This window comes from Penicillium diatomitis (genome assembly GCF_028827545.1).
Source record: "Penicillium diatomitis strain IBT 30728 chromosome Unknown utg000003l_segment0_segment0, whole genome shotgun sequence".
Taxonomy (NCBI): Eukaryota; Fungi; Ascomycota; class Eurotiomycetes; order Eurotiales; family Aspergillaceae; genus Penicillium; species Penicillium diatomitis.
In genome coordinates this window covers 1040069-1067033 of record NW_026623175.1, presented here as the reverse complement: position 1 = coordinate 1067033, position 26965 = coordinate 1040069, and the positions used below count along the sequence as shown (strand labels likewise).

The following is a 26965-nucleotide window of genomic DNA, read 5'->3' as shown; positions in this document are numbered from 1 at the left end:
TCTTCAAACATCAAGTGTTCGCTGGCACGACTCAAATGGAATGTTCTTTTGACAGGGGAGTCATAACCAAGCTTGTGCGCCCTTCAAGTGTAGAAGCTGATCAATTCAGCGTCGCTTTGAATCCTTGGTAAGCTTGCTCGATATCAAAAGCCAACTCTCGTGCCTGCTCTTCGTTAAGCTCCTCTGTAGCTCGCATCTGGTTGAGCGCAATCAACCATTGAATGATTTTCCCACGGTTTTCAAATTCCCCATCGGTAACTTTATTGACCGACTGGATAACTTCAGAGAGAAGAGGGTGCAGAGCATCTTTGGAGAACATGTTCAACTTCAAGGCATCAAGGAAGGTGATGAAATTCTCAGTTGCTGCCAAGATCAGACTGCCTGAGGTACCACCACCAGAGCCTCCAGAGACTGCTCCACTCGCTTGCGGTACACTGTGTGAGGCCTGTTCGACCGTCGCGGGTAGGCCAATTCGAAGTCGTTCGGTAGCGCGAGGGCATTCCAACTACAAATGTTCAGTTGACGTTCCATCAATGTACCGAGATACGGATGACCACTTACTCCCCACGTCCTCTTAAATGTCTCCAAGTCCACAAATTCTCGTGACACCGTTTCATCACCCAGACTAGACTTGTATTGTTTCAATAGCCTCGTGCACGTCTCCGTGTACTCGGCCTCGGTGACAACGTCCTTGATAAATGCTTTTTCGAGACCATCGAGTGTGATAATTATGCTGTATATCTCGGCAAGAGATTCGTAGAGTTCGCGCTCTCCTGAGCTTGACACGAGTTTCACTTCCTGCGACTTGCGTTAGCGGGGAGCCTACGTAGAGGTTATCGGGAGCGTACCTCATCGAGATTGATTGTGGCTAATCGTGCCGGATTTGGAGTGTAGCTGTAAGGCGTGGGCGCATACGATAAGGGTCGTTGTGAGTACATCGTTGAGATTTGACCCAGAAGAGCGACTCGTCAATTATCGAATCCTCTGATGGAAATGATCAACGAAACTGATCCGGTTATCGAAGCCGGGGAGTAGGTGACGCGGAGCTTCGTCCTTATCGGCAGCTGCAGAGGCGGTCAGGAAGGCGGAATCGACGATAATTTCCCCGGCCAAATTTTTTTTCCTTAGCGTCCGTTAATATCGGAAAGCAAGCCAGCCCAGAGTTTTTGCAGCGAAATCTGACAAAAATGGCCGGCGCAAAGAAGGCGACCAAGAAGTTCGAGAAGAAGCATCTCAAGGATGTTATCGAGCGACGAAAGTCTACGGCTAAGATGAAGCAGCGTCATCAGCTCAATGAGAAACGCAAGGCTCAGAGCGCCAGCCGCCGAGATGCCGAAGAGGAGGATCAGCCTGATCCTGAGGAGGTCAAGAAAGAGAACGCTTTCGCGGAGATGAACGTCGATGATTTCTTTGCTGGCGGGTTCGATATTGCCGATTCAGCCGAGAGCAAGAAGAAGTCCAGCAAAGACGTGACACCCAAGATTGGAAAGCGCAAGCGCACCACCACCCAGGAGAATGCAGCCGATGCTAGCGACGGCAGCGCTGCCAGTGACGACGATAATGACAATGCAGAAGCTTCAAGCGATGCCGACGACTTCGATGCGCACAAGGACCAATTGGCGGCGCTTAAGGAGAAGGACCCTGAATTCTACAAATATCTCCAGCAGAACGATTCAGAGCTACTCGACTTTGGCGCCCAAGGTGATTTGTCTGAAGTCGACGATCTGAGCGAGGGAGAGCCTGCAGATGAAGAGGGCCCTGCGAAAAAGAAGAAGAAGAAGTCCAAGAAGGATGACGAAGAACAAGAGGGGGAGGCGGAGGTCATTCAGAATACCCTGACCATTCTTATGGTAAAGAAGTGGCAGAGCTTGATGGAAGAGCAACACTCGATCCGCGCTATGCGTCAGACAGTTCTTGCATTCCGTGCCGCTGCCTCTGTGAACGATGCTGAAGCTCCAGAGCAGAAGTACACCATTTCGGATCCCAATGTCTATCACCAGGTTTTGGTGACGGCGCTGAACGTTGTTCCCAAGGTCCTGGCTCACCACCTTCCCGTCAAGGAGACTGCTTCAGGCAAAATCCGTGTTTCGCTGGACTCTAAGAAATTCAAGACTCTCACGCCATTGATCAAGTCCTATACCGCTTCCGTCCATCAGCTCCTAATCAACCTATCTGATGCTTCAACGCTGAAGTTGACCTTGTCGGCCATGGAGCCTATGCTTCCATACCTGCTGCAGTTCCGCAAAGTTCTCAAAACTTTAATCAAGACCGTCGTTGGGATCTGGGCCGATGTTTCCACAGCCGATGCCACCCGAATCACTGCTTTCCTTCTCCTTCGTCGCCTGATGGTTCTCGGTGATCCTGGTATCAGGGAGACGGTGCTCAAAGCCACCTACGAAGGTGTGGTCAAGGGCAGTCGCAACACGACTGTGCACACATTGGCTGGTGTTAACTTGATGAAGAACTCGGCGGCCGAGATTTGGGGTATCGACCAGAATGTTGCCTACACTACTGGGTTCAGCTTCATCAGACAACTGGCCATGCATCTGCGTAGCAGCATCACAAACACGTCGAAGGAGTCGTATAAGACGATTTACAATTGGCAATACGTGCACTCTCTCGACTTCTGGTCGCGAGTGCTCTCACAGCATTGTGATGGTCTTGTCGAAGCCCAGGCTGGCAAACAGTCCGCCCTGCGACCTCTCATCTATCCTGTCGTGCAGATCACCCTTGGCGCGATGCGTCTCATTCCTACCGCTCAGTATTTCCCCCTCCGCTTCCAAATGGCTCGCGCTCTGCTGCGTATCTCTCGTGCCACCGGCACATACATTCCCCTCGCCCCTGGTCTCATTGAGGTGCTCACCTCTGCCGAGATGCGCAAGGCTCCCAAGTCCAGCACTTTGAAGCCGCTTGATTTCGACACCGCCATTCGCGCACCTAAATCCTACCTGCGGTCCCGTACCTACCAGGATGGTGTCGGTGAGCAGGTTGCCGAGCTCTTGTCCGAATTTTTCGTTCTTTGGTGCAAGCACATTGCATTCCCCGAGCTTTCCGTGCCCGTCGTCGTTGCCTTGAAGCGCTGGCTGAAGCAGGTTTCTGCCCGCAGTGGCGGCAACAAGAACGCCAAGATCAACCAGATGATTCTTCTTCTCGTCCAAAAGGTTGAGGCGAATGCTCGATGGATCGAGGAGCGCCGGCTGAATGTTTCATACACGCCACGCAACCGGACTGAGGTGGAGAACTTCCTCAAGGACGTCGACTGGGAGACCACGCCTCTGGGTGCCTTTGTCAAGACACAGCGGAAGCTTCGCGAGGAACGGGCCGCCATCGTTGAGGAAAGCCGTCGGGAAGAAGAGAAGCGTCGCGCCGAAGACAAGAAGCGCGACGAGGACGAACTGATGGAGGACTTCGGCAGTGATGACGGCAGCGATGCCAGTGGCGATGAGGAAGAGATGGAGAGCGAGGACGAGATCGAGGAGGAGGAAGAGTCGGAGGAGGAAGATGAAGATGAGGTTGAAATGGAAGAGGAGTAAATCTCCTCGCGTTTTGCGGTCTCATGATATATATCACCTGTTCTATACACATGCGGATAAAAAGAACCTCGGCGTTCAGTTGGCTTTCAAATGCAATGTCATTAATCGAATATGAGATCCCAGATGCTCTCGAATGTATGCCGTTTCACAAGCACGTAAATTTTTCACTTAGGTCAGCGCCAATGCAATTGACGACTGCTTGAGTGAAAGCGCTCTCACCTTGGAACCTGAGACCAGACGTTACTAACAAGTAGGTATATGACTGTATTGTTCAGACGGTCTTCAACTCTCTCCAAGGATCTACAACTCGTTCACGTCTTATGTTTCATTCACATCATCTTTTCTCCTCCAATGCCCGCTCTTCCCTCCAATTTTCTCCATTAACCTCACCCCCTCAATCACCATCCCCTTATCGACCGCCTTCAACATATCATACACCGTCAATGCAGCCCCCATCGCAGCCGTCATAGCCTCCATTTCTACCCCTGTCCTTCCAAAACAACTCACCGTGGCCAAAATCCGCATACATCCATGCTGGCAACCCTCGTCTTCTGCACCGCCCTTTTCCACAGGACCCTCCAACTCGACGCTAACTTCCACCCCCGTGATGCCAAGTCCAGGGTGACACAGCGGCACCAGGTCGGGGGTCTTTTTCGCAGCCATGATGCCTGCTATGCGGGCGACGCTAAAGACGTCGCCTTTGTGGGTGCCTTGGCCTTGACGCAGAATGGTCCAGGGCCGAGCGTTGGAGAAGGCGACGGTGCAGGCGGCTGTGGCGATGCGTTCGGTCTCGGGTTTGAGGGTGATTTGAGTCATGTGGACTGTTTGGGATGGGGTGAGATGGGGCAGGTCGGGATCAGAGTCGGTGGGGAGAGCGTGGGTGGTTCGGTTGGGTTTGGTCTTGGTCTTCATCTTGGTAGATTGAGCGGTTGATGTGGATGGTGCTTTGCTGGTCGTGTAGTAGCGCATCTGTGGAAATATTCGGTTCATTGGCAGTATGTACGACGGTATCTTCGACCAAGGTGAGGGGTGTGTGGTTGGCCATGGTTCTCGACTGGAGCTCCCTACGTCTTGTAGTGTCGACTTACGATCTATGTCGCTGATTAGCAGGGTATAGAAAACGAGACGCAAGAGACAGAAACCAGACTCGGAATGCTTTGTTCAAGATCCAGACACTGATTCAATAGATACATATCATATGGCATTCTGTGTGCATCAAATGTCATTTCCACAACCAGCGAGTGCGCTGTGTTTCCAAGTTTGCCACGGGTATATAGAAGAGATGATGGAAATGATTCCTGTATGAGAGAAGAGCTGTGCAGAAAAGAGAGGGAACCGCCGGGGCCTACCCACCGATTAAGATCATAGGTCGATTCTTCATATTCTCCAGGGTGCCCATCCCAGCATGCTTGGCCTTCTTACGTTTGACTGCCATGCCGACGATATCGAGGAGTTCTCTTTCACGCCCGGGCACCAAGTCACCCTCATCACTCAGACGAGCAGCCGCCTGGACGGTTTCCATCAGTCGTAGCTCCCTGGCAGCAATCTCATCAATGGGTAAGCCATCATTCTCTTTGCGAATAATGTCCCGCAATGACACTTCGGCATTGCCGAAAAGACACACTTTCAGATTCCCATCGCTGGTGATCCGCAAGCGATTGCAAGAGCCGCAGAAGTTATGGGTCATGCTCGTGATAAATCCCACTCGTCCCTCAAAGCCCGGAACTTGATAGGTTTTGCTTGTGTCGTTCTTGTGGTCTTGAACTTTTTCCAAAGTCGGGTATTTCTCCCGGATCACCGCCAGCATTTCCTGGTAGGAGAACATTTTGCCTTTATTCCACTTGTTTCCATCAAATGGCATATACTCGATGAACCGTACCTCGACCGGTTTCTCGCGACCGAGTTCGACAAAAGAGGCAATCTCGCGATCGTTCATCCCTCGCATCACGACACAGTTGATCTTCAACTTGATCCCCGCGCCTAGTTTGTTCATCTCCAGGATGCGGTCAATACTCTTCATTACCGCATCGAATCCCTTGCGGCGGGTCATGATCTGGAATTGGAAGGGATCGAGTGTGTCAAGGCTTAGATTGACTCCGGTCAATCCCGCTTCCGTCATCGCGTCCAGTTTTCGATGAAGCGAGATCCCGTTCGTGGTCAAGCATAGCTCTCGTAGACCATTCCGTCGTAGCTTCCCGATGTCCTGCATCAACGGCACGATATCCTTGCGGACGGTCGGCTCGCCTCCCGTCAGGCGAATTTTGGTCACACCCTGTGAGACGAACAGCGACGATAGATATACAATCTCTGGAGAGGTAAGGAGGCGGTTGGTAGGTGACAGGTCGATTCCTTCTTCGGGCATGCAATATAGACATCGCAGGTTGCAGCGTTCGGTGACGCTGATGCGCAAATAGTCATGTTGCCGGTTGAAGGTATCTGTCAGGAATTCAGAGAATGGTTTGGCGGACTTGAGCTCTGCAAGTCGTGGAGAGGACGAGGAGGTGGCTATGGGGTGCGGGTGAGACGGAGGAAGGTGGGAGAGCGCGGGGTCTGCCGCCGTTGAAGCACTTGTCGTGCGGGTGCTGTGTTGCCGCGCCGAGCAGGCCGCAGGAAGCCTGCCTTTTGGCAGGGAGAGGATTCTTTTTGACAGCATGGTTGTGATTTTCGTTTATTTGTTCACGCGAGGACAATTGCTCATGGTGAGACAGGGCAATTGCAAAGACCCACAGTGACTTTTGCGCGGCCGCAGTTGCTTCCTCCAAGACAATATAAAGTAGGGTCTTCTACACCCTGCAGCGCCGAGATAAGGATAGAATCTGGACAGAGTATCTCGGTCAATAGGAGATACTCTGGGAGAGAAACAATCACCAAAATCGGCCCTGTTCTGAAGTTTTGAACCGGGTCTTGATGAACCAAGTGCCGAGGCAAGATGCCCGAGAACAAAAAGCAAGTATGGCTTGCTGAAGAATGAATCTTGACAGCTTCAGAACAATCGAGACAGACAGCGAGCTTGCTCTGAGATCCGTGGGTTTATGAGCCAAAGTCCGCCATTGTGCGATGGAAATGATGCGAGGGCGCAGGATGAAGTAAGGCGCTGGTCATGCTGAATCATGAACAATCGACGAAGCTTATCAGTCAATCCCGCGCCGCATGGACCCTGCGGGGCGGTGACTCTTCCACTCTTTTTCCCACTCTTTCCACCGCTCAACGACGGGGATCTCCGCGGACTCGAGGGCGGAGAAGGACCCCCTCATCTTCAATAACTTGAGAGAATTACATGGGGCAATGGCAGAGACGACATTATGATAACGCTGTGCTATGCTACACAACCAAGAGCACTGTCTGTACATACTCCCCATAACTGAGAGCAGCTAAACAGACATGACAGGGATTTTATGAACTCATGAAGTGAACAAACTGCCAACTACTACGACTTCTACTGGTAGAAGTCACGAGAATGATAATGGAGTGGACCTGAGACCCACAGGAGTGTGCGAGTGCCTGGAGCGTTACTATTGTGTAAACCTGTTTCCGCATCCGAGATTGACAAAGGTTGACAACAGAGTTAACGAAGAGTCCCGTCGGGACCTGAGAAAGTCAGCGAGTAGTAAGCAGTTTCTGCACACGCTTGACCAAGCTCTTCTCAAACTGCTCCACACCATTGGCCTGCTCGCTCAATTTGCCCGCCTTCAGCACGTACACGGATCGGCGACGGGGATTCGTTTCGGGGGAGTCCTCCTCCTCTTCGAGTCCCTCGAATTCCTCGTCGAGCTTGTGTTCGGTGTCACGTTTCCCCTCGATGACCGAACGTGTGAGGAATCGGTCGTGGGAAACCAGGATGATGGCTCCGTTGAACGAGGACAGAGCTGTAGCCAGCGCCGTGACTGTATGGAAATCCAGGTGCGTGGTGATTTCATCCAAAATCAACAACTGTGGACAGCTCCAAACGATGCGTGCCAGCGCCAGCCGTACAAGTTGACCACCGGACAATTTGGCCACAGGAACGTCGGAGGCGATGCGACCGGCCAGGCCCATGGATGAGAGTAGGCCGCGAACAGCACCTTCGTTCAGGCTCCCTTCTGTCTCGGCCATCATGAGTCCCAGCGCTGTGAGACTGGGCTCATCGCGGCCTTTCTCCTGTAACTCTTCGACCGAGTGCTGTCCATAGTGTCCCACTTTCAGTCGAGGGTGGGTGGTGACTTTTCCTCGAGAGGGAGACATTTGACCATTCAGGATGCGAACCAACGTGGTTTTGCCACATCCATTCAAGCCCATGATGCCCACTCGATCTCCAATATGGACTACGAGGTTGATGTCATCGAGAATGACTCGATCATTCCCACGATATTTGAAGGTGACCCCTTCGAGAGAGACCAGGGGCCCCGGAAATCGCAGTTCGGTGACCTCGGGAATCGCCATGACTGCCCCCTTTTCATCTTGGGGCACATCGATTTCCGCACGGCTGGTCAGGTGGTATCCAACAAGGTCACGATTGAGCTTGAACCGGTGACCGTTGGCATTGACCTGCAGGCCCATTCGATCATCCACTTTCTTTTGCCGAGACTTGGCTTGTCGAAGCTTGTTGTCGTCGTTGGTCTTTTTCCCTATTTTCAAATTCTCACGAATGCTCGCTTCCATATGGGCAACCTGTCGCTCTTGTGCCTCCTTCATGCGACCCCAGCGCAATTTTTGCTCTTCGAAGTCTTGCTCGTAGGCGGCTAGATTACCTCGGAAATATGTGAGTTTCTGTTCTCGTACGATCACAATCTCCTCGCAGACGGCGTTGATAAAGTCACGATCGTGCGAAACCAGAAGCACTGTCGTCTCGGACCTCTCGCGTAGCTCTTGAAGATACTTTTCAAGCCAGATCACCCCGAGCAGGTCCAGGTAGTTGGTCGGTTCGTCCAGGATCATGATATCTGGCGTTTGAATCAACACGCTGGCGAGCATGCATCGCATGCGCCATCCACCTGAGAGGGTGGAAACCTTCTTAGTGAGGTTCTCTTCTTTGAATCCAAGACCGATCAGGATTTTGCGAGCTTCTTTTTCCATCTCTACCATATTGATCTATTGATATGTTAGTGGCTATGTAGGCTCTTCGCTTTTGATGGCGTAATACTTGCATCTTCAAGCTGTGACTGTAGATTCTGCATTGCCTCGGCTGCAGCCTGTGTGTCCTCTTGGACGGTCTCGGCATCAATTGTCTCGGCATCCTGTGCTAGTCTTGTTAAATGGTCGATACTGGTCAGCAATGTTCTTGACCGGAAAGGTCTGTATCAGTGCATCCCATATACGCAGTCTCATACCGCTCGCGTGCCGTATCCAATTTTTCTTCGGCTACTTTCAAGTCTTTTCTGGCCTGAAATCCTCTTGCGCCACTTTTCAGGTTGGCGTTCTTGTTGGCAAGGAATAGATCCCTTTCTGCCTGCTGGTGCTGGACCTGACGAATCGCTTTGACTGGTGCTAGCGGGTCCTCGCTATCAAAGCTTTTGGAAAGGACTATGCTTCATTAGCAATGTGGCCGGGGTGACGACATTACTGGGCAAGGTGATTACCCTCGGCTGTGCGCGTGATCTCATTCTTTGACTCGTCGCTACTCAACACGGCATCCAGAACAGTCTTGTCCAACCGTAGCTTTCCATAGCCTCCGGACTCATCGTCCACTCCGGTTTGCTGGAGGATTGCAATCCGGCTCACGTGTGGAATGCCGGGAATGAGCTTGTCTGCCATTGCCCTCAATAGTGCTGTCAATTCACAAGCGTCATGGTCAGCTCTGATCTTCATGCTCTTCGCATGTCCTCATGAATCCCTACTTGACTTTCCCGTTCCATTACGGCCCAGTAGGCCATAGTGGATGCCGCCTTTCAGACGCAGATGCGCGTCTGATATGAGCTCTTTTCCTGTTGTCTTGCTCTTCGACTTTGCCTTGGCTTTGGCTTTGGCGGGATCATCTGCACTCTCGGGCACATTCGAGGCGATGGTGATAAAGAGACCCTCTACGTCAACCTTTGGATGGCCAGATGACGGTCAAGTCAGCCACGATACAGCTCTGATTCTAGGATTTTGCGCCCTGCCAAGTGTGCTCAAGTGTGTACCTCATTCGACGGATTTTCATCAAGAAGATGAAATCGCGTCTGTTTGCACGTCGCAAGTATTGTGGGTGCCGATGTCATCATATACGAATGCTTTCGTCTGGTGCGGAGTATAATTCGAATTCGTGTTCGCGCATATGTACTTCGCACCGAAGAGGGCGCGTGGGATAGAAAGCAGGTCAATTTAAAGATCTGAGAAGAGCGACCTCGTCACTTGGTATAAGGTAGAAGGTTCCGCCACCACGGACCCACTGTTTTTGAAGCCTTCCATAGTCAACCCATATTTGGTAACTCTGCCTGTACGTGAATAATTCCTTCCAGTGCAGACGTGCGTGGCGGGGGATGTTCACTCCCTGCGTTGCGGGCTCCCGATCGGGCCTAGCGTAACGGGCCTGGGGCCAGTTGACGCCATGTCAGTGCGAGCGGTTGGAATCGATGCTGTCCGAGCCCGAGCGTTACAAGTGGCCGTGTAATCGGAAACTTTAGCAGCCTTTGAATGACTCGTCAAGTAGAGTCTTTTGCGGCCTTCCTACTTGGAACGGTTGACTCAGATCGGAAAACTCTACGTGATGAGCAGCTCCTGTTAATACACGTAGACTACCTCCTAGGCTCCTACGCTCCTACAGTGTTGGTTTACACGTTGCTGCGCACTGCCACTGCTAGGATTTCGCGAGTGCCCAGTCCCTACGTCTTGAGCTTTGATCGAGTGGTCAGATATTAAGCAGCTTTCTAGCAATGATTCCGACGATATCAACTCATCGACTAGGCGCGATGAGATCACTTTCGTCCGAGTCCACACCTTTTGTTTGTGAACTTTGTGCAGCCCGTAAACTGACCGTGGACAAACCTATAATGTGCATTGACTTCGTGTGTAACATTACATGTAGTCGAATGGGGAGGCCAGGTCATGATGCCTAGTACCTGGGTGGCCGATAATCAAACTATCGGCTGGTCGGCTACTAGGTAGGTCCTGGGCAATGTTCCATGAGTTTCGAGTCTTCTATTTGAATGGATTGAATAGTTAGCTGCCGAGGTGATAGCCGGTCGAGTGACGCTCAACCGAGCGACAGGTACACTACTACAGTGATATATTTGAACGTATAATGGATGTGCTTGCCCGCCGGTGCTTCAACCTCTCAACTTCAGGAACAATCAGCAAGATAGGTGATTGTCATTCATCTCCGGCTCATATCATTTCAACCGGACTCTCCACTCATTGTGAATATGTATTGTCAATTCCCAGGTCATCAAGTCGTCAGATATGCGCAGAGAGCCATAGTCTAAATCATTTGTCGTACTTTCAACTTTTGAATCGATAGGGCGCTGATCGGGCATGGTGCTCTTGACTAAGGGTATATATTTTGATAAACATCCCAACATAGCATCCGAAGCTTCAGTAGTACAATGGTTAGTATACACGCCTTCCAAGTGTGTGATCGGGGTTCGATTCCCCGCTGATGCAACATTAACGTTTCTTTTTGCTTTGCTTCAATTTTACCCTATCGGTGTAACCGTACTACGGACGCACCGCGCAGTATGACTATGTAGTACGCACTTGGTCCCTGTACACGGCCGTATTTCAACGAGTCTCATTTCTTAATCAGAAGTTATACCATTGTGGTTATATTAGATGGCTGACTACCTATGGTCACAACGAGTAGGTATTGGGAAAGATACGAAAGGGCATTCTATGATTCTAATCATCCCACGCTCAAACCATGGGCAGCCGATATGGGTCCAAGTATGAATGTTAGGGCTAGCTGTAGTTTGTTCGGGGCTGATTTGAGAGCTCTCAACCTTGATGGCTCTACGTACAGTGCGTAGTGCGTCACTGCGTACTGGTTGAGATTGCTCGCTGCAGGACTTAGCTCCTCTGCTGAGTGGCTGCAGCGGCGTATGTCCCGGAAATACGGCGGTCTGCAAGGACCTGCTCAAAAACAAAAACAAAAACAAAAACAGAAAAAAGAAGAGATAACGTTGCATCAGCGGGGAATCGAACCCCGATCACACACTTGGAAGGCGTGTATACTAACCATTGTACTACTGAAGCTTCGGATGATATGTTGGGATGTTTATCAAAATATATACCCTTGGTCAAGAGCACCATGCCCGATCAGCGCCCGATTCAAAGGACCTCGATAATCGCTACTACTACATCGGTGGCAGTGGTATATATTAAGCCAACACACAGATGCTCTGAGCATTAACATTGCCACAGAAAAAACCTCTCCAGTGACTAGGCACTGGCGCAATATCCCCACATTGAAAAAGTCTTTCGCTCAATGACCTCTCATGACCCTTTGAACACGGAAGGCTTGGCTTCTGACTTTTACTACCTCACGCAACCCAACCGCTTCCACAATCCGGCCTCTGATCTGCATTAAGTGATAGGCAAGCTTTACGCATGCATAGCAAGAGAAAAACCGACTGTCTGCCCATCGCCCGAGTAAGAGCCTAAGAGGCGACCAAGACAGCCCTAGCTGTGGAGGAGAGGGCTTCGCCTGTAACTACAGCATATGGCGAACTACTTACTACCCGACCATGTCAAGTTGTCAACACATTCAGCAACGAAGGTACTCAGTTGAGTCAGTTCTGTCGGGCACTTGCTTGCCCGCCGGGGCCGTTTCCGCCACTCGAGCCGGAGTTCCAACCAACGTCTCCGGGAAAGCTCCTCCACATCGGAATGTGAAGATGGGAGCCCAAGAATCAAAATGATCGATCGGCTAAAAAGTATGCCCACAAGAGGAATGAGTATCAGGCACGCCACCGCTTTTTCGGAGCAGGACAAAGTTGAGCGCTAAGCGACGTGGAAACTCATCGAATTGAGGCTCAATACTGCATGTCTATCTTCGACGCAGGTAGGCACTAGGCTTAGTAGGCCTCGGTAGGTTGGTGGCTCACGGACATTGCCATTGTGAACGTGCCGTAAGCGGGAAGAAGACTGTATACTTGATTAGTCCAAATCGACGGATATCCTGCGTGTGTAAAGCAGTACCCCTCACGTGCCCAGGGTGGGTCACATTTTGCGTTTGACGCTAAGTCGAAAGAAGGTTACGAGAATTGGATTTTCAGCGTAAATGACTGGGCAAGGCATATTGCAAAAGCAAAGGACGAGCCCCGGTGAGCCGGTCACGGCGAGGTCAAATGTGGAGTGAAGAAAGAACGCAGAGCAGCTACACAGAGCTCATATACGGCAGGGCTGCAATAGTTTCATATCAACATAACCATCTTCCAAGGGGAAGAAAGAGACAACAGCCCTTGAAAGGGGATGGTCAGCCTCGTCCCTAGCAATCATAGTAATGGAATGGACCGATAACGGTGACCGGCTAAGCATCGACTGCACTGCACGAGCGGACCAACCTAATCTGGAAGCGGGCATTATGTCACCATCATCGATATGGGGATGTTCCTCCGTTCAGGTGCTGACCTTCGGGACTACCTTATTCTCATCATATCCACCCCCTCTTCCGGTCGCTTCCTCGCGCCACTTTGTGAGGGTTTCCTAAGCGTCTCTCTTCACCAACCCCCCTTAATCCAGTCAATCGACCCCTTACCAATCCAGGTGCTGGACTCAGATCCTCGCACAGCATGCCACATTATATACCACACCCTCGAATCTAGTCTCTTCTCTTGCCCAAGACCAGCGTAGCCGGTCTGCCAGAAAACGGCCACTGGGCGCTACTCGTTTCACGGATGGTGTGTGCCCCACAGCCACTGCGATAGTACCACTAGCAGCACTGAACAATTTGGCTTGGTTGCGACATCCCCAGACTGTGACTGAAACATAATCAGCCAGTCCAAGTCTGCCCGGCAGCCCGTTGACTAAACAAAGCACCCATCGAAGTCAGCATTAGGACTCGCCGACCGTCACATCAAGCACCCAGACTGCATAGATCCAAACACGAAGCGGGGATCAGCCAAATGATGCGTCATCCGTTCTAGGCCTCTCCTGTCATTCGACCTCGATCCTGCGCCACTCAGTCGCACAACTGGTCAACCAGGACAGAGGCTCCATTCCCGCCAGCCTTCCCCTCCCACCGTGGTGTGTGCGTGAGCAGAATTGTAACGAGAGGAAATCTTGAATCACAAGATGGACGGCGTTCAGACGGTGGATGTGAGCTGGCTTCATCACTCACAGAAAGGTCAGTGGCTGGTGTCGTTCGCACTCACCCTGGTGTCTCCCGCGGAACACTCGCCAGCGGCGAGAGGCCGGCGCATAGTACATCGGACAAAAAAGACTCACTGTGTTATCCCTTTAGACCATCTGTCGCGCACCAAGTCCGCTACATCAACGACAAGCGACAGATCTGCTGCTGAGACGTCCGCAACATCGATATCTCCTCGAACCTCTCAATCGAATGGTGCGCCCGTGGAACCGCCTTCTTCAAAAGAGTCGCGCGCTTTTCCAAAGGTCGTCGATGATACGAAATCGGAAGAGAAGATTGAGAAAGTCGACAAGCCGACAGAGGCGCCTAAGCTGCCAACCTCGAGCCAATCCCCGACTGTGTCAAAGAGTAGCCCCAAGCCGATTGGACGGAGAAACTCCTGGATATCTAGTCTGAGCTCAAAGTTTTCGTCTGGTTCGACGCCTCCATCGCAATCGAGCTTCAAGGGAAGTCCCGCGAGCCCCAAAGCAACATCTCCCCTCGATGCACATAACCCGTTCGGCGCAGCCTATTTTCCCAAAGATCGCGAGACCGAAAAGAAGGAGGAGACAACTACCCCGAGCTCCACGTCACCGAAAGGCACATCTTTCATTCACAATGCGCTGCGCAAGTTTTCGTCAAACCAGGGAGGACTTCCAAAGCTCCCTGCCAACAGTGCCGTTTGCCCTCGTCGTGTCATGAATATTGACCCCGGACGAGACCGGTGCAAGGTGACAGATCTCAAACAAGGAAAGCTGAACCGGGTAGCGTTTTGCGTCGATGTGGAAATTGCGGGTATTTCACACAGAGACTCGGATGAGGATGCACCTCCAACAAATCAGCTGCGACAGTCCTTGCCCGAATCTAACCGGCAGAAAGCGAAGAAGTCGGAAGACAGGGTGAACAATCACGGGGCATCTGCCACGCCGAAGAGCCCTAAACAGGTCGCCGATAAAGAAGCGTTGCCTTCGGTGAGCCCGCCAACCACCCTCGACTCAGAGACTTTGAGTTTGGCGCCCACGCTTTCGGAGTCGTTAAATGCCGGCGTCGTTGCCAACGCACCGTCCAATGGAGAGGTCAAAGACACTACGCGGAAGCAAGAGAAGAAAAAACGGTCCGAGGAGGAGCGAAAAGAACGTAAGGAGCGGAAGCGCAGGCAAGCTGTCGCCAACGGAACAATTCCTCTGCAGCTTGATGGCCAGGATGAGGAGGACGACCTCCGACCATCAGTTGGCGGTCTTTCACGATCAAAGACACAGAGTCATCCAACAACCGACCCAGTGCGGATTTACCGCCGTTGTTGCCAGCTCCGTGAAACGCCAGTCTTGAAAAGAATTGTTGATGAGATCTCGTCCCCATCTTCAACCTTGGCCGAATCTCCTGGTACAGTGGCTGCATTGGACCTGAGCAACTTCCCTATGACCATTCAAGACATAGCGACATTTAGCGACTGGCTCGCTGTTGTGCCTGTCCGCAAATTGATCTTGGAGAATTGCTCGTTGAACGATGAATCGGTCAGATCGATTCTTTCAGGGCTTCTCTCTACCAAAACAGTAGAGCAAATGCGCTATCGACGCCGCCGGCTTCGACAACCAGACTCACCCGTGGTGAAGAACGTGCGGTGGGGCGTGGTCGAGAAGCTCTCGCTCAAGAACAATCCGAGGATTGGACGAGAAGGTTGGCGCCACATCAGTCTCTTCGTCCACCTTTCTAGATCTCTCAAGGCTATCGATTTGTCTGGAATACCGTTTCCCAAGATCAGATCTCCATCCGACAGCCCCGCGGGACAGACCCTCGCACCACCCTTTGATGCATGCGCTGTGTTTACCGAAGCTCTGGGGAAAAGGTTCGGTGGCGATCACCTTGAAGAGCTATTACTGAGCGAGTGCACGCCTTCAACAGATCAAGTAAAGCAAATATGTACCGCCGCCACGACAATGAAGCTACGACGTTTGGGTCTCGCGAACAACGGAATTTCCCGCGAAGGTTTGAGGCATGTGGTTGACTACCTCAAAGACGAGTATTGTGAAGGCTTGGATTTGGGTGGGAATCCCATCAAAGATGACCTCGATCTCATCGTATCTGCTATCGAGCCTGATCAGCCCCTCTTCGCGATAAGTCTTGCAGACTGCTCGTTGAACCCTTCGGTGATCTGCCCACTGCTCCAGGGTTTTTCACGACTGCACAACCTCCGCTTCCTGGATGTCTCGCATAACCCGGAGCTTTTCTCTTCACAGCCAAGCTCGCTAGCGGCATTCAGACGGTTCTTGCCTAAGATGCACTCTCTGAAGCGGATTCACTTGGCAGATGTTGATCTATCACCCGACCACGTTATTGGTCTTGCTGAAGTCCTCCCTGAATGTCCAAGCCTGTGCCACCTGAACATCATGGAGAACCCCCAAATTGCTGCACTGGCCTCGAGCACAAATCCTGCGGTGCAAGAGGAGGCTTGTGCCGTCTATGCGTCAATGATGACCGCCGTCCGTGTTTCAAAGACCATCATCGCCGTTGACATTGATGTCCCAGCGGCCGAGAGCAACGAAGTGGTCAAAGCTCTTGCATCTCAAATCGTAGCCTATTCCCTGCGGAATCTTGAGGGTGGGGCAATTGCCGAGGAGCTTTCCGAGTCGATCAACATGTCTCCGACCAAAGATGTGCCCGTGCCGGAAATCTTACAGCATATTGTTGGGCACGCGAATGGACTGGAAGAAATTAATGACGAGGAAGTCAACGCCGCACCGGATGAGGACTATGTCATTGGTGGTACCGGTGTGGTGAAGGCATTGGGTGTCTGTCTCGGTAATCTGAACCAAGACGGTGGCGATAATCTTGGAGACGCCTCGACCCCCGCAAGCGGTACTGCAACTCCCCGGCGTCCCAAATCAAGGGGCGTTGCCACGAAGCGACCTCGAGACATGTCGAAGAACCTGTTAGAATCGGCGCGGAACATTCGAGCTCGGATTCAGACTGCCCTTGTTCGTGAAGATCGGCTGGGTAACGATGCTAATTATAGTAAGTGCACTACGAACGACGCTACTTCTCTCCCTCATAGAACTAACCAATTCTCAGGACGGCTTCAATTCCTGGACTTTACGCTTCAGAGAATGATCCAAAGGTTCGAGGACGAATATCCTGAAACTCGTATTCTCCCTCCACCTGCTCCAGCATCAGCTGCTCCAGACAACGTCTCGCAACATTCCAGCGATGGTCCTTCCGGCCCAAGTGCCAGCGACGTCATGAACAATTACCTCGCTGATAATGAGAATGCGATTGACGACGAAGAAACTGATCAATACGCCATCCACCTCTCCCGCACTAGCTCGATGACTTCTTTGCACTCTCGTGCAATGACATCCGAAGAGGGTCACGTCCATCGACTCGGGCAAAATCTTCGGCGTGATTTCCTGAACCCCCCACCTAACTCAGGCGAGGCTGATGACGAAGCATCGCATATTTTGGCATTGCGGAAAAAACTCGAGAAACTGCACGAAGACCGATCGCGATCGCCATTTGACAGTCCGGGTGCCGAGGACACCTTTGAAAAGCTCGGGCTCACCGTAGACGAGCTTTGGGCCGCTCGGCATCATGATGCCGAGGCCTTCGAGCGTTTCAAACAGTCGCAGATTGCCGCGCAAATAAACAGCAAGCCTCAACAGTCTGACAACTCAACGAGTACTGGCATGCCACCGCAGAGGAATGGCACTGGCGCCAGCACGCAGTAAATCCTATTCGACGTCACGACTGGCTACTTGCTGGCGAAACCTTGCTGGCGTATATGATTGACATGAAACACTCATTATACTATCGTCTCACGTGTCTTTACTTTTTATTTTGTCTTTCGAGATGACTTTTGTTCTTACAAGCGTTGCTTTTGCGTGTACCCCTGCTTTTCAAACTGCCTTGATCATGTATTTATACATTGATGTTTCATTTTTCTCAACGTCAAGGCATGTTTATGCTGGCATATTCGATATTCCCCTGTGAGAAGGCCCGTTCATGCCTCCGGCAATCTTGACTCGCAGATTTTGTCGAAGGGTACAGAACTCTTGACAATTTGCACATAATTTCCTTTCTACTACCCAGTCCAGACTCATAATGAATACTGATAGGTCACTCCAAAGCCCAAGATTCGAGAAGACACTGACATACCCCAAATTCTCCTGCACAAATGTAGAATCCACGACAGCACCCTTCACGGTTGTGCCTGGTATCATTTTTGGCTCTGTCGATCTCTGGTGGCCTCTAATTCAAGACTCACTTGAAGAAAGAAGGACGATTGATCACACTTGACAACTAATTCGGCTCGCAATTTGAACAGCTGTATGATGGATTGAAGGAATGGTGTGCAATACCTAAGCTGCTGAAGTAGTGGGTGGATCATTAGTGCTCGAGCAAGACATATATACTTCCAGGGACTACTTGTGTGATAGGTAGGTTTTGAATTGACACAATAGGTTATGAACGAGCCCCCCAGGCTGCTCACAGTACCTAAATCACAGAACCGATACCAGATGCTGGATTCTGGTCACCATTCGTTAAGTACGAGAAAGTCACGGGAAGACTAGGTACTAGGTACCTAGCAGGTAGTAGGTAGCAGATCGCAATCTTGGGTATTCATCACCCACACCGTGAGCAAAGCATCCAATTCTCCAACTCCGACCTGCGGGCGCTATCTTGTGTATAGGTGTAAGAGAATAAGAAGGTAACCAACATTATAAAGTACAGGTCATAACGGCGTCAATCATCGCGCCGATGGAGATATGGCGCGCTTTAATCGGGGGTATGTCTTTCATTCCAAACCAGGAACGTCCTTGAGGATCTCCCAGCCGTATTCTTGTTCTGGCTTCTCTGGCTCCATGCCCAGGGCATTCCGGTAAGCGCGAACTTCGTTTTGGAGACCGGCAACGATGCGAATGGGGAGTTCTTCCTCCTCGGATCGTAGACGAGATGCGGTACGAATCATCTGTGCGCATCTCATTGTCTGCGTGTGCCAGTAGTCTCGGTCGAGGCGGCTGTCGAGATGTGCATCGCGTTCGGCCTGAAGAAGGTTGTTGTAGTGTCGTTTTTGGTAGAGGTAATGCATATTGTTGTTCTGGCAGTAATTGCGGATCTGCTCCACCATGAGGCCGACACTAGTCTCGTAATCGCCGATCAATTTAACGTTCTCGGCTTGCTCGTGCTTCAGAACTTCGTTCAGACGTTTCTCCTTGGCCAAGGCGCGTTCGAGCTCCGATATGCGCGCAGCTACATGACTAGATGTTAAGTCGAGTGCGCCAAGAGCATGCTGGAGAACAAATTTTTTTCATACCGGTTATTTCGCCATTCACCTGTCTCAGGGCGGTGCTGGCATCCTCCGAGGTACCGTGCTTCTAATGAGGAAGTGAGCTTTCGTTATCCATGACCCTTGCGCTGGCCCGGTGTTTGACGTACCATGATCTCCTCTGCACTTGACACGATGCTCTTTGTGACTTCTCGGTTATTTTTGAGCACCTCGCTGAGTTCTAGGACCATCTCGTAAAGATGGTGAAGGTCCATTTGGTGACCAGCATTCATTGGCATTCCCCCAGCGCCAGGTCCACCGCCATTGACCTGAGGCCCGGGATGCGGATGGGCAGGGGACGAGGGCTGTCGAGACATGCTGCCCATGCCGGGCGTGGGCGAATTCTCCGTATAGTTGGCATACAAGCCCGAATTGGGAACATTGCCTGCAGGCAGTCCACCGGCACCGCTGCTCATGGACATATCGGCAGCTTCGAAGGCACGATTTAGCGCCTCCAGCTGGGGGTCGAACGGATCGATGGGACGCGAGGAGCCGTTTTCCTCGTCGTACCAGGTCGCGGTGTTTTCTACGCCTAGAACCTCCTGTTGAAACTTCTCAAGGTCACGACGAGTGACGTGGGTGGAACGACGGCGGTGCCCACGTGTAAAGGGTGCCTTGGAAGAGGAGGCGGAATCGGAGCCCTCGATGTTGGCGGCGTCCGCGTCAACAAACAAGGGAGGGTCAACCTCGTAGCCCTCCGTGAGGAAATGATTGAGGGTGTGCTGTGGTGAAGGCAGAACTGGGGAGTTGTCGGCGACAAACTGCTCCTCATCAAGGAAAGTCTCGGTTTCGTCTCTATCGTTGTCGTGGCCAGACCAATCGAGGTTGGAAGTCAGGGTGAGAGGGACAGTCGGCAGAGATGCTGATAGGCGTTGCTCGCAGGCTGTCTCGACGCCGGTGGGACTTGGAGAGTCCGTCCGCGCGCCCGCCCGCGTGGGATTAGTCATCACGCCGGGGCTGCGGCCGCGGGACTCGAAGACTTGGACGCGAGACTGGAGATCATCTCCGCTACTCTCGACGGCCGAGCTACTGCTGGAGGTCGCAGGACTTGGTTCCTGGCGACGAATGCCTCCCTCGAGGCCGACGAGGCGCCTGACCCGGTCAAAGGCGCTCATGGTCCTCGCATCGATTTTCAGCTGGGGCGACTCAGCAAAGAAATACCGTATGGTCAAGTCCGGGCTCGCTACTCAAATAATCAACCGGGCAGTTCCGAGACCTGCGGGTCAAGGTGTAATGGATGACGGCGAGAATGAGCAAGAGAGTAGTATCGCCTTGGATGAGTCTCCCAGGAACAGGCGGAGATCTGCGTAAGGTTCAGTCTACTCTGCTTTTGTACGAACAGAGTAGAATTAAGTTCAGGTGCCTCTTTCTCAACGTTCACGGTTCGATGGTCGGTTCCTGCCTTCTATAGCGGTCGCGCTTGTCTTCAATCCTTCTGAACCTGACTGCAACTTCCTGTAAGGTGTGTGTACAAGCGTCGCTTCCTCAACTCAAGTTATCGAAAAACGCAACATTCGATAGAGGATTCGTGCAGGCTCTCCCATGTCCAACATGGGAGTCCCTCAGTGCTTTCTGGCTGCATCGCAAAGGACACGCGACCAGAGAATCGTGAACCCTCATTGCGCCAAGGCAGATAAGCAACAACGAAAGTGGTGCAAAACATAAAATCCAGACCAAAGGATTTACATGGTACATGACGAGGGCTAGTCGGAGGCATTGAGACTGGCTGATGAGTCCTTTACGTTGCCGCGGTGCGAGATACTCGCTCTGCGTGTCCTACTAGCCAGGGGCGGGTTTCAAATCTCAAGGGGTCGCCCCATGGTTGATTGTGCAATTGTCCGATGTTGAGGAGACGAATGATTATCATTCCATGTCCAACAGAGAGTCTAACCTTGAAGATGACCCCGGAAGTAGATAATCTGAACGTTCTCCATCGTCGAGGCGTATTTTTTGTTTTTGCTGCGAGATACGCCCCCCGACGCGCGCGGCAAGCATGCGCATCCTCTCAAGCTCTTGAATCAATTCTCCATCACGAGTGACAAGGTTGGGCTGAATGTTTTTTTGCGCATCCTTGAAGGGATCAAGGAGCCGCTGAAGGTGCCGCAATTGATCAAGCCTCTGCTGACGCTGCTGCCGTCTTTCATCCAACGTTTGCAGTCGTTCTCGTAGCTGTTGATATCTGTGCGACAGGGTTAATTAAATGGACACAACTTGACGGAGCTCATAGAGGCTGAGATTTTTCACCTTGCGTTCGTATCATCACTTGCACCTAATGATTCAACATCGTGCGGTACTTTTATGAGATTCCTGCGAATGGTGAGCAGGATTCGGAAGACCGTAGAGCGTGGCCAAAGGATAGGCAGCCTGGGACTTACATATGCCGGGAAAGGTCTGTACTTTTTTCCACGCCCTCAGTGAAAGGTGTTCTGCTAGGTGTCTCTTGGTTGACCGAAGACCAGTAAAGACTGGCAATCTGCTGGGCGACGTGATGAATGGCTTGCGACGAGTAAACGACGCGATGGTGTTGCTTGGTAGCCACATTCACTTGGAAAGTCATTAGTTCATCATGTGCATAGTCGAAATTGAGGCGGAATTTGCCTTGACGAGGAACGTATCAGTATCGAAACCCTCGAAGAAGTCTCACCTTTGTGCAATACATCTGAGATCACCTTCTCAGGCAGATCACCGTCTTCCGTCTCCACTGCATAGTTCTTCCAATCGTCGGGCGGTGCTAGGGTCTCTGATAAGATGCGAACTTGAGTGCGCAAGAAAGCGGATTTAGCTTCTGAGATCGTCCGGCTCGAGTCCATATCATCGAAATGTGGATCAAGACTCCATGGACATGATTTAATTTCGCCTTTGATGATGTACTGGGGCTCATCTTATCGGCAGACGCGCGACCAACAACAGCGGCTTATCGATAAAGAAATCACGTGACTGCTTGTCTTCAAGCAAAGAGGGAGCACAAGCCTGTCTTTCACAATGGGACGGGAAACGTGAGAGATGAGAGCTAGCTCTGTACATCGACTATCGATAATGCGACCTGTGCTGATTTTTGAGAGTCGTTAGGTGATAGCACAAGTCCATCATTCTCCATATATCCAGATAGAGGGTGGTGGAGAAGGTGCCTCCATGAGGATTGAACGTTTGAGGCTAATTGTACCCTTGCTTCCTCGGTCTTGGGCCCGCTCAGTGCCTCGGCAATTGCCAGTCATGTTGAAGGAACACCTTCTCCTTTGAATTCAACGCAGCCACCTAGCTTTCGACAAAGGCGTATATCTTGTATGCTCTCAGGTGCAGGAGTACTTTTTTAGTCAACCAACTTGTCTCTTCATTCTGTATCATGGCTGTTGACAAACGGCCCATCGGTCTCCTTTTCGACATCGGGGGAGTTTGCGTAAGCGCCCAACTCACAACTATACCTCAGTGTTCAATGTCTCGGCTCACTAACAGCTTGCATAGGTGGTATCACCATTCCAGGCAATCCTCGACTATGAGGTTGCTCATAGCATCCCACCAGGTTGGGTGAATTTCAGCATCTCTCGAACGTCTCCCAACGGGAGCTGGCACAAGTTGGAGCGAGGCCAAATCCCCATGGATGCCGACTTCTTCGCCGGGTTCAACGCAGACCTCCAGAATTCAGACCTGTGGAAACAATTCAATGAGCAGCTAGCAAAGAAGAAGGGCCAGTCTCCTGGACCCATTCCTCCGCTGCCAAAAGTGGATGCAGAGTGGCTCTTCTGGGAAATGATGAGGATATCCCGCAAGCCAGATCCACATATGTTCCCTGCGCTCCAGAAGCTGAAGGCCTCGGGGCAATTCCTGATGGGCGCTCTCTCCAACACCGTCAAGTTCCCCGATGGTCATGACTATAACAATGATGTATCGGGAGTGCGATCGCAGTTCGATTTCTTCATCTCATCTGCACATACTGGACTCCGAAAGCCAGACCCGAAGATTTACGAAGTGGCTCTCCAGGAGATGCAGGCTCTGGCCAAGCAGCGTGGGTTGCCCGCAGTTCAAGCGTCGGACATTGTCTTCTTCGACGACATTGGCGAGAACTTGAAGGGCGCCAGGAAAGCTGGTATGCGTACTGTCAAGGTGACTCTTGGTAGAATTGAGGATGCTGTGAAAGAGCTTGAGAAGCTCACGGGGCTACCACTGCTCGAGGAGCAAGGGAAAGCCCGTCTTTAGGACAATGGGCTTGATTGTGAATATATGATAGAGGTATACGGTCCTCATTAATCTTATAACCAGCACATGTCTGACGTTTTATGGCCTCTGAGCTTGACATACTACTGCGCTCGTTCACATACCGAGAGAATAAGTCACACTTTCAACGGGAGACTCTCTGGTCGGAAAAGGTCGCTCGTTGATAGAGATTCACTGGTACACAGGTACAGCATAACTCATATCGAGCCGTTAACGACTGTGGCTCGTGGTCATAGCTCGCTGATTAAGGAGGTCGGCTCACCATAGGATGGCAGTCTACCTGACTCCGATGGCCCAGAGGCTCAGCCGCATGGAGTCCAAACTCTGGCGAGGTACTAGTAGACATATCAGACAGTAGCATTTAGTTAGTAGGTACCAGGTAGCTGCTAGCCAGTCCTGTCAATGTAGGTACCTAGTAGTAATGTACAATGTACAGTTGTACATGACTATTCAATCACGATGTCTTATTGTCTACTACCTCAGACCCTTTTACCACCTTCTGAGGTAGATGCGCACTATAGATACTAGACAGTAGATTACTGAATAACTCCCAGCATATGTTTAGCATTTAGGCTCACCAGTGACCTGCAACTGGGTATGATGTGTTGTACATTCAAAATTTGTACGCTGGTAGTAGTTACAGTTCGTTAGCAGATGGTGTACCATTACAAGACTGAGCCTGATCATACGACAACTCCTGTGCTCAGACCGAATATTGGCCAATCTTTCACCATTCTGTGAAGATTACAGGTATTGTACTGTAAAAAGTCCGTCGGCAGCCAGTCGTCGCCCACCGTTCGATTGAAGTCGTCGCCTACCGCACTTTTGGCTGCGGGATGCAGTCTGGGCTAAGCGAAACACCCCACAAAGTCGACCGCAAAAATTCTCCCCTTCTTCGAACTCTCCATCCGTCGACCACCAGGCTTCAGCTCCGACAACCGACAAAATGGTGAGTGTGTCTACCGTCAAGGACGGGTGAATTATACACCCTTTCGCTATCCTCTCTCGCTTTCGTGTCTCCGCCATCGACGGAGCCGGGTCCCTGCAAGATGCTTCGGACGATAATCTGAAGCGCAAATTGCTGACTCGCGATTTCTTCTCGCACAGCCTTTCACCAAGACTGTCAAGAACGATGCCTACTTCAGGTAAGAGGCTTATTCCCTGTTGCGAGCACCCGAAATACACAAGGACCATTCAAACTCACACAATTTTTCCCTCCCTTTCAGTCGCTACCAGACTAAGTACCGCCGCCGTCGCGAGGGTAAGACCGACTACTACGCTCGCAAGCGCCTGATCACCCAGGCCAAGAACAAGTACAATGCGCCCAAGTACCGCATGGTCGTTCGCTTCACCAACCGCGACATCGTCACCCAGATTGTCTACTCTGAGGTCTCCGGCGACAAGGTCTTCGCCTCTGCCTACGCCCATGAGCTGAAGCGCTACGGTATCACCCAAGGTCTCACCAACTGGGCTGCTGCCTACGCCACTGGTCTCCTCCTTGCCCGCCGCACCCTGTCCAAGCTCGGTCTGGCGGACAAGTTCACCGGTGTCGAGGAGGCTGACGGTGAGTACACTCTCACTGAGGCCGTCGAGACCGATGATGGCGAGCGCCGTCCCTTCAAGGCCTTCCTCGATGTTGGTCTTGTCCGCACCTCCACCGGTAACCGTGTCTTCGCTGCCATGAAGGGTGCCTCCGACGGTGGTATCTTCATCCCCCACTCCGAGCGCCGCTTCCCCGGTTACGACATCGAGTCTGAGGAGCTCGATGCCGACACCCTCCGCAGCTACATCCTCGGTGGCCACGTCTCTGAGTACATGGAGACCCTCGCCGATGAGGATGAGGAGCGTTACAAGTCCCAGTTCGCCAAGTACATCGAGGAGGAGATCGATGCTGGTGACCTCGAGGAGCTCTACCAGGAAGCCCACAAGGCCATCCGTGAGGACCCCTTCAAGAAGGATGAGGAGGAGGGCTCCAAGAAGACCAAGGAGGAGTGGAAGGCCGAGTCCAAGAAGTACAAGGTCGCCAAGCTCACCCACGCCGAGCGCAAGGCCCGTGTCCAGGAGAAGATTCGCAAGCTCGCTGCTTAAGCGCGATGCTTCACAGTTGTCTGGTCGGATCCTTCGGATTCTTGCTCAAGCTTCATCAAAAGTTCCTTTTACTCACAATACAATGAGGGAATTGGCTTTTGCCAGTCGGCGCTTCTTCGTTTTTTTAATACGATGTAGATGATGGGATTCATGATTTTTGTTTTACACATACCACTTTTGTTACGGTTAAGGGGTGTTTTCCTCACTTGACAATCTCTTTTTGGGCGCAATTAGTTCGGTGTTCTATTCAAGGCAATTTTTCCTTCACAGATCTAACCGCTCCAATGTCCATGCAATCCCATCATTCCCTCAAGCGCTTTCTCGGTGTTCTTGATGTAGTTGTAACAGGCTTGTGTTCATACACTGTAAGAATGGCATTTCGGAGGTTGGCTCGATCAGTCGATTGCAAGCCTCAATTTTTTCACGCGTGGCAAACTGCATGATCACGTGCCTTGAGGGCTCGCCCCGGCTACGGCATGAGCCTTTGCATATCCACGGCTAAATGATAGTCGGATATCCAGTGCCCTCGGTTGGTCCAAAGCATACTGAAAAACCAGAAAGATATAATCATGAGGATATACCTCATTCGACATGGTGAGACAGTCCACAACGTGGCGCAAGTCTGGTGAGTCGACTCCCAAATAGGCCATTCGCAATTCGGGACGTTGCTGACCCGTACTTCAAGGGCCGGGAGTACGGACTCTGCTCTCACGAACCACGGCATGTTGCAGATTGAGAGTTTGGGTCGATTCTTTGCTAATCGGCCGATTCAATTTGATCATGTTTACTCGTCTGATTTAAGCAGAGCGCGCATTACAGCCGAGGGTATCTGTCGCATGCAGCCTTCGATGGTAAATGGCGCACCATTGACTCCTATTCTGAGTCCAGACTTGAGAGAAAGAGATTTCGGTTCATTAGAAGGCGTGCGCATACAACGTGCTACTGGAACCCCCGTTGAGAATTTCTCGCAGATTGTCACTGACAGGGAGAAGGTTCCGATTGGCAAGGAAAAAGAGAGCAAGGAATCCATGCGCAAACGATCGCTCAATTTCCTTCAGACACATCTATTGCCACTTCTGCTAGAAGAAGAGGAGCATTACGAGCGCAGAGTTGCAATTGTGGCACATGGGCTCATTCTACGGGCTCTGTGGTTTTGCTTGACTGGATTCTTCGATCCTTCGAGCATCTCTGTAATGCCGGGCACTGCCGCATGGAATGGTGGACCGCCTGCTCTCTTGTCTCCTGTTTGGTCTAACACGGGCGTAATGGAGATTTTGATCTCCATGAGACCGATCTGTTCATCACCTGCGCCGCAGTACCCTGATATGGACCACGGACCTGATGAAGCACTATATCAAGCTGAGACAGCACAGCCAGATTCGAAAGTACTCCCGCTCTTGCAGGGATGGTCAATGAAGATAGTGGGCGCGGACAATACGGAGCACCTTGCTGGCCTGCGTCGCACACGGGGTGGCATTGGGAGTGCTTCCTACGACAGCCGACAAAAGCGAATCGATTCGTTCTTCAAATAGGCTACCACTCTACGAGCTCCAGTCTGAACACTGAATGTCTTCA

The 26965-nt window shown here is 51.6% G+C and overlaps 10 protein-coding genes across 10 annotated transcripts; 5 read left to right on the top strand and 5 right to left on the bottom strand.

Moving 5' to 3' along the window:
- Positions 1-100: 100 nt before the first annotated feature.
- On the bottom strand, positions 101-938 carry N7539_002610 (ESCRT-I subunit protein VPS28; the record flags this gene model as incomplete). The annotated part of the gene is made up of 3 exons (XM_056932213.1): positions 101-505; positions 562-798; positions 849-938. The coding sequence occupies 3 exons, from the start codon at positions 936-938 to the stop codon at positions 101-103; spliced, it is 732 nt and encodes a 243-aa protein (XP_056792172.1).
- A 249-nt stretch (positions 939-1187) lies between these two features.
- N7539_002609 (mRNA-binding ribosome synthesis protein NOC2) lies at positions 1188-3533 on the top strand (the record flags this gene model as incomplete). The annotated part of the gene is made up of 1 exon (XM_056932212.1): positions 1188-3533. One exon carries the CDS (start codon positions 1188-1190, stop codon positions 3531-3533), a length of 2346 nt encoding a protein of 781 aa, XP_056792171.1.
- A 318-nt stretch (positions 3534-3851) lies between these two features.
- On the bottom strand, positions 3852-6186 carry N7539_002608 (molybdopterin cofactor biosynthetic protein; the record flags this gene model as incomplete). The annotated part of the gene is made up of 2 exons (XM_056932211.1): positions 3852-4624; positions 4887-6186. The coding sequence occupies 2 exons, from the start codon at positions 6184-6186 to the stop codon at positions 3852-3854; spliced, it is 2073 nt and encodes a 690-aa protein (XP_056792170.1).
- A 944-nt stretch (positions 6187-7130) lies between these two features.
- On the bottom strand, positions 7131-9709 carry N7539_002607 (ABC-F family ATP-binding cassette domain-containing protein; the record flags this gene model as incomplete). Its single annotated transcript, XM_056932210.1, has 6 exons — positions 7131-8587; positions 8653-8774; positions 8840-9032; positions 9089-9277; positions 9347-9539; positions 9629-9709. The coding sequence occupies 6 exons, from the start codon at positions 9707-9709 to the stop codon at positions 7131-7133; spliced, it is 2235 nt and encodes a 744-aa protein (XP_056792169.1).
- Positions 9710-13715: 4006 nt separating this feature from the next.
- Positions 13716-17492, top strand: N7539_002606 (putative cell wall biogenesis protein Mhp1; the record flags this gene model as incomplete). The annotated part of the gene is made up of 2 exons (XM_056932209.1): positions 13716-16782; positions 16840-17492. 2 exons carry the CDS (start codon positions 13716-13718, stop codon positions 17490-17492), a joined length of 3720 nt encoding a protein of 1239 aa, XP_056792168.1.
- A 1067-nt stretch (positions 17493-18559) lies between these two features.
- N7539_002605 (uncharacterized protein) lies at positions 18560-20205 on the bottom strand (the record flags this gene model as incomplete). Its single annotated transcript, XM_056932208.1, has 3 exons — positions 18560-19014; positions 19079-19139; positions 19201-20205. 3 exons carry the CDS (start codon positions 20203-20205, stop codon positions 18560-18562), a joined length of 1521 nt encoding a protein of 506 aa, XP_056792167.1.
- Positions 20206-20953: 748 nt separating this feature from the next.
- Positions 20954-21900, bottom strand: N7539_002604 (kinetochore subunit FTA4 family protein; the record flags this gene model as incomplete). The annotated part of the gene is given in 4 exon segments (XM_056932207.1): positions 20954-21269; positions 21335-21454; positions 21466-21634; positions 21735-21900. The coding sequence occupies 4 exon segments, from the start codon at positions 21898-21900 to the stop codon at positions 20954-20956; spliced, it is 771 nt and encodes a 256-aa protein (XP_056792166.1).
- A 533-nt stretch (positions 21901-22433) lies between these two features.
- N7539_002603 (HAD family hydrolase) lies at positions 22434-23284 on the top strand (the record flags this gene model as incomplete). Its single annotated transcript, XM_056932206.1, has 2 exons — positions 22434-22487; positions 22553-23284. The coding sequence occupies 2 exons, from the start codon at positions 22434-22436 to the stop codon at positions 23282-23284; spliced, it is 786 nt and encodes a 261-aa protein (XP_056792165.1).
- A 964-nt stretch (positions 23285-24248) lies between these two features.
- Positions 24249-25390, top strand: N7539_002602 (60S ribosomal protein uL18; the record flags this gene model as incomplete). The annotated part of the gene is made up of 3 exons (XM_056932205.1): positions 24249-24251; positions 24410-24447; positions 24529-25390. 3 exons carry the CDS (start codon positions 24249-24251, stop codon positions 25388-25390), a joined length of 903 nt encoding a protein of 300 aa, XP_056792164.1.
- Positions 25391-25959: 569 nt separating this feature from the next.
- N7539_002601 (histidine phosphatase family protein) lies at positions 25960-26922 on the top strand (the record flags this gene model as incomplete). The annotated part of the gene is made up of 2 exons (XM_056932204.1): positions 25960-26015; positions 26076-26922. 2 exons carry the CDS (start codon positions 25960-25962, stop codon positions 26920-26922), a joined length of 903 nt encoding a protein of 300 aa, XP_056792163.1.
- Positions 26923-26965: the final 43 nt, after the last annotated feature.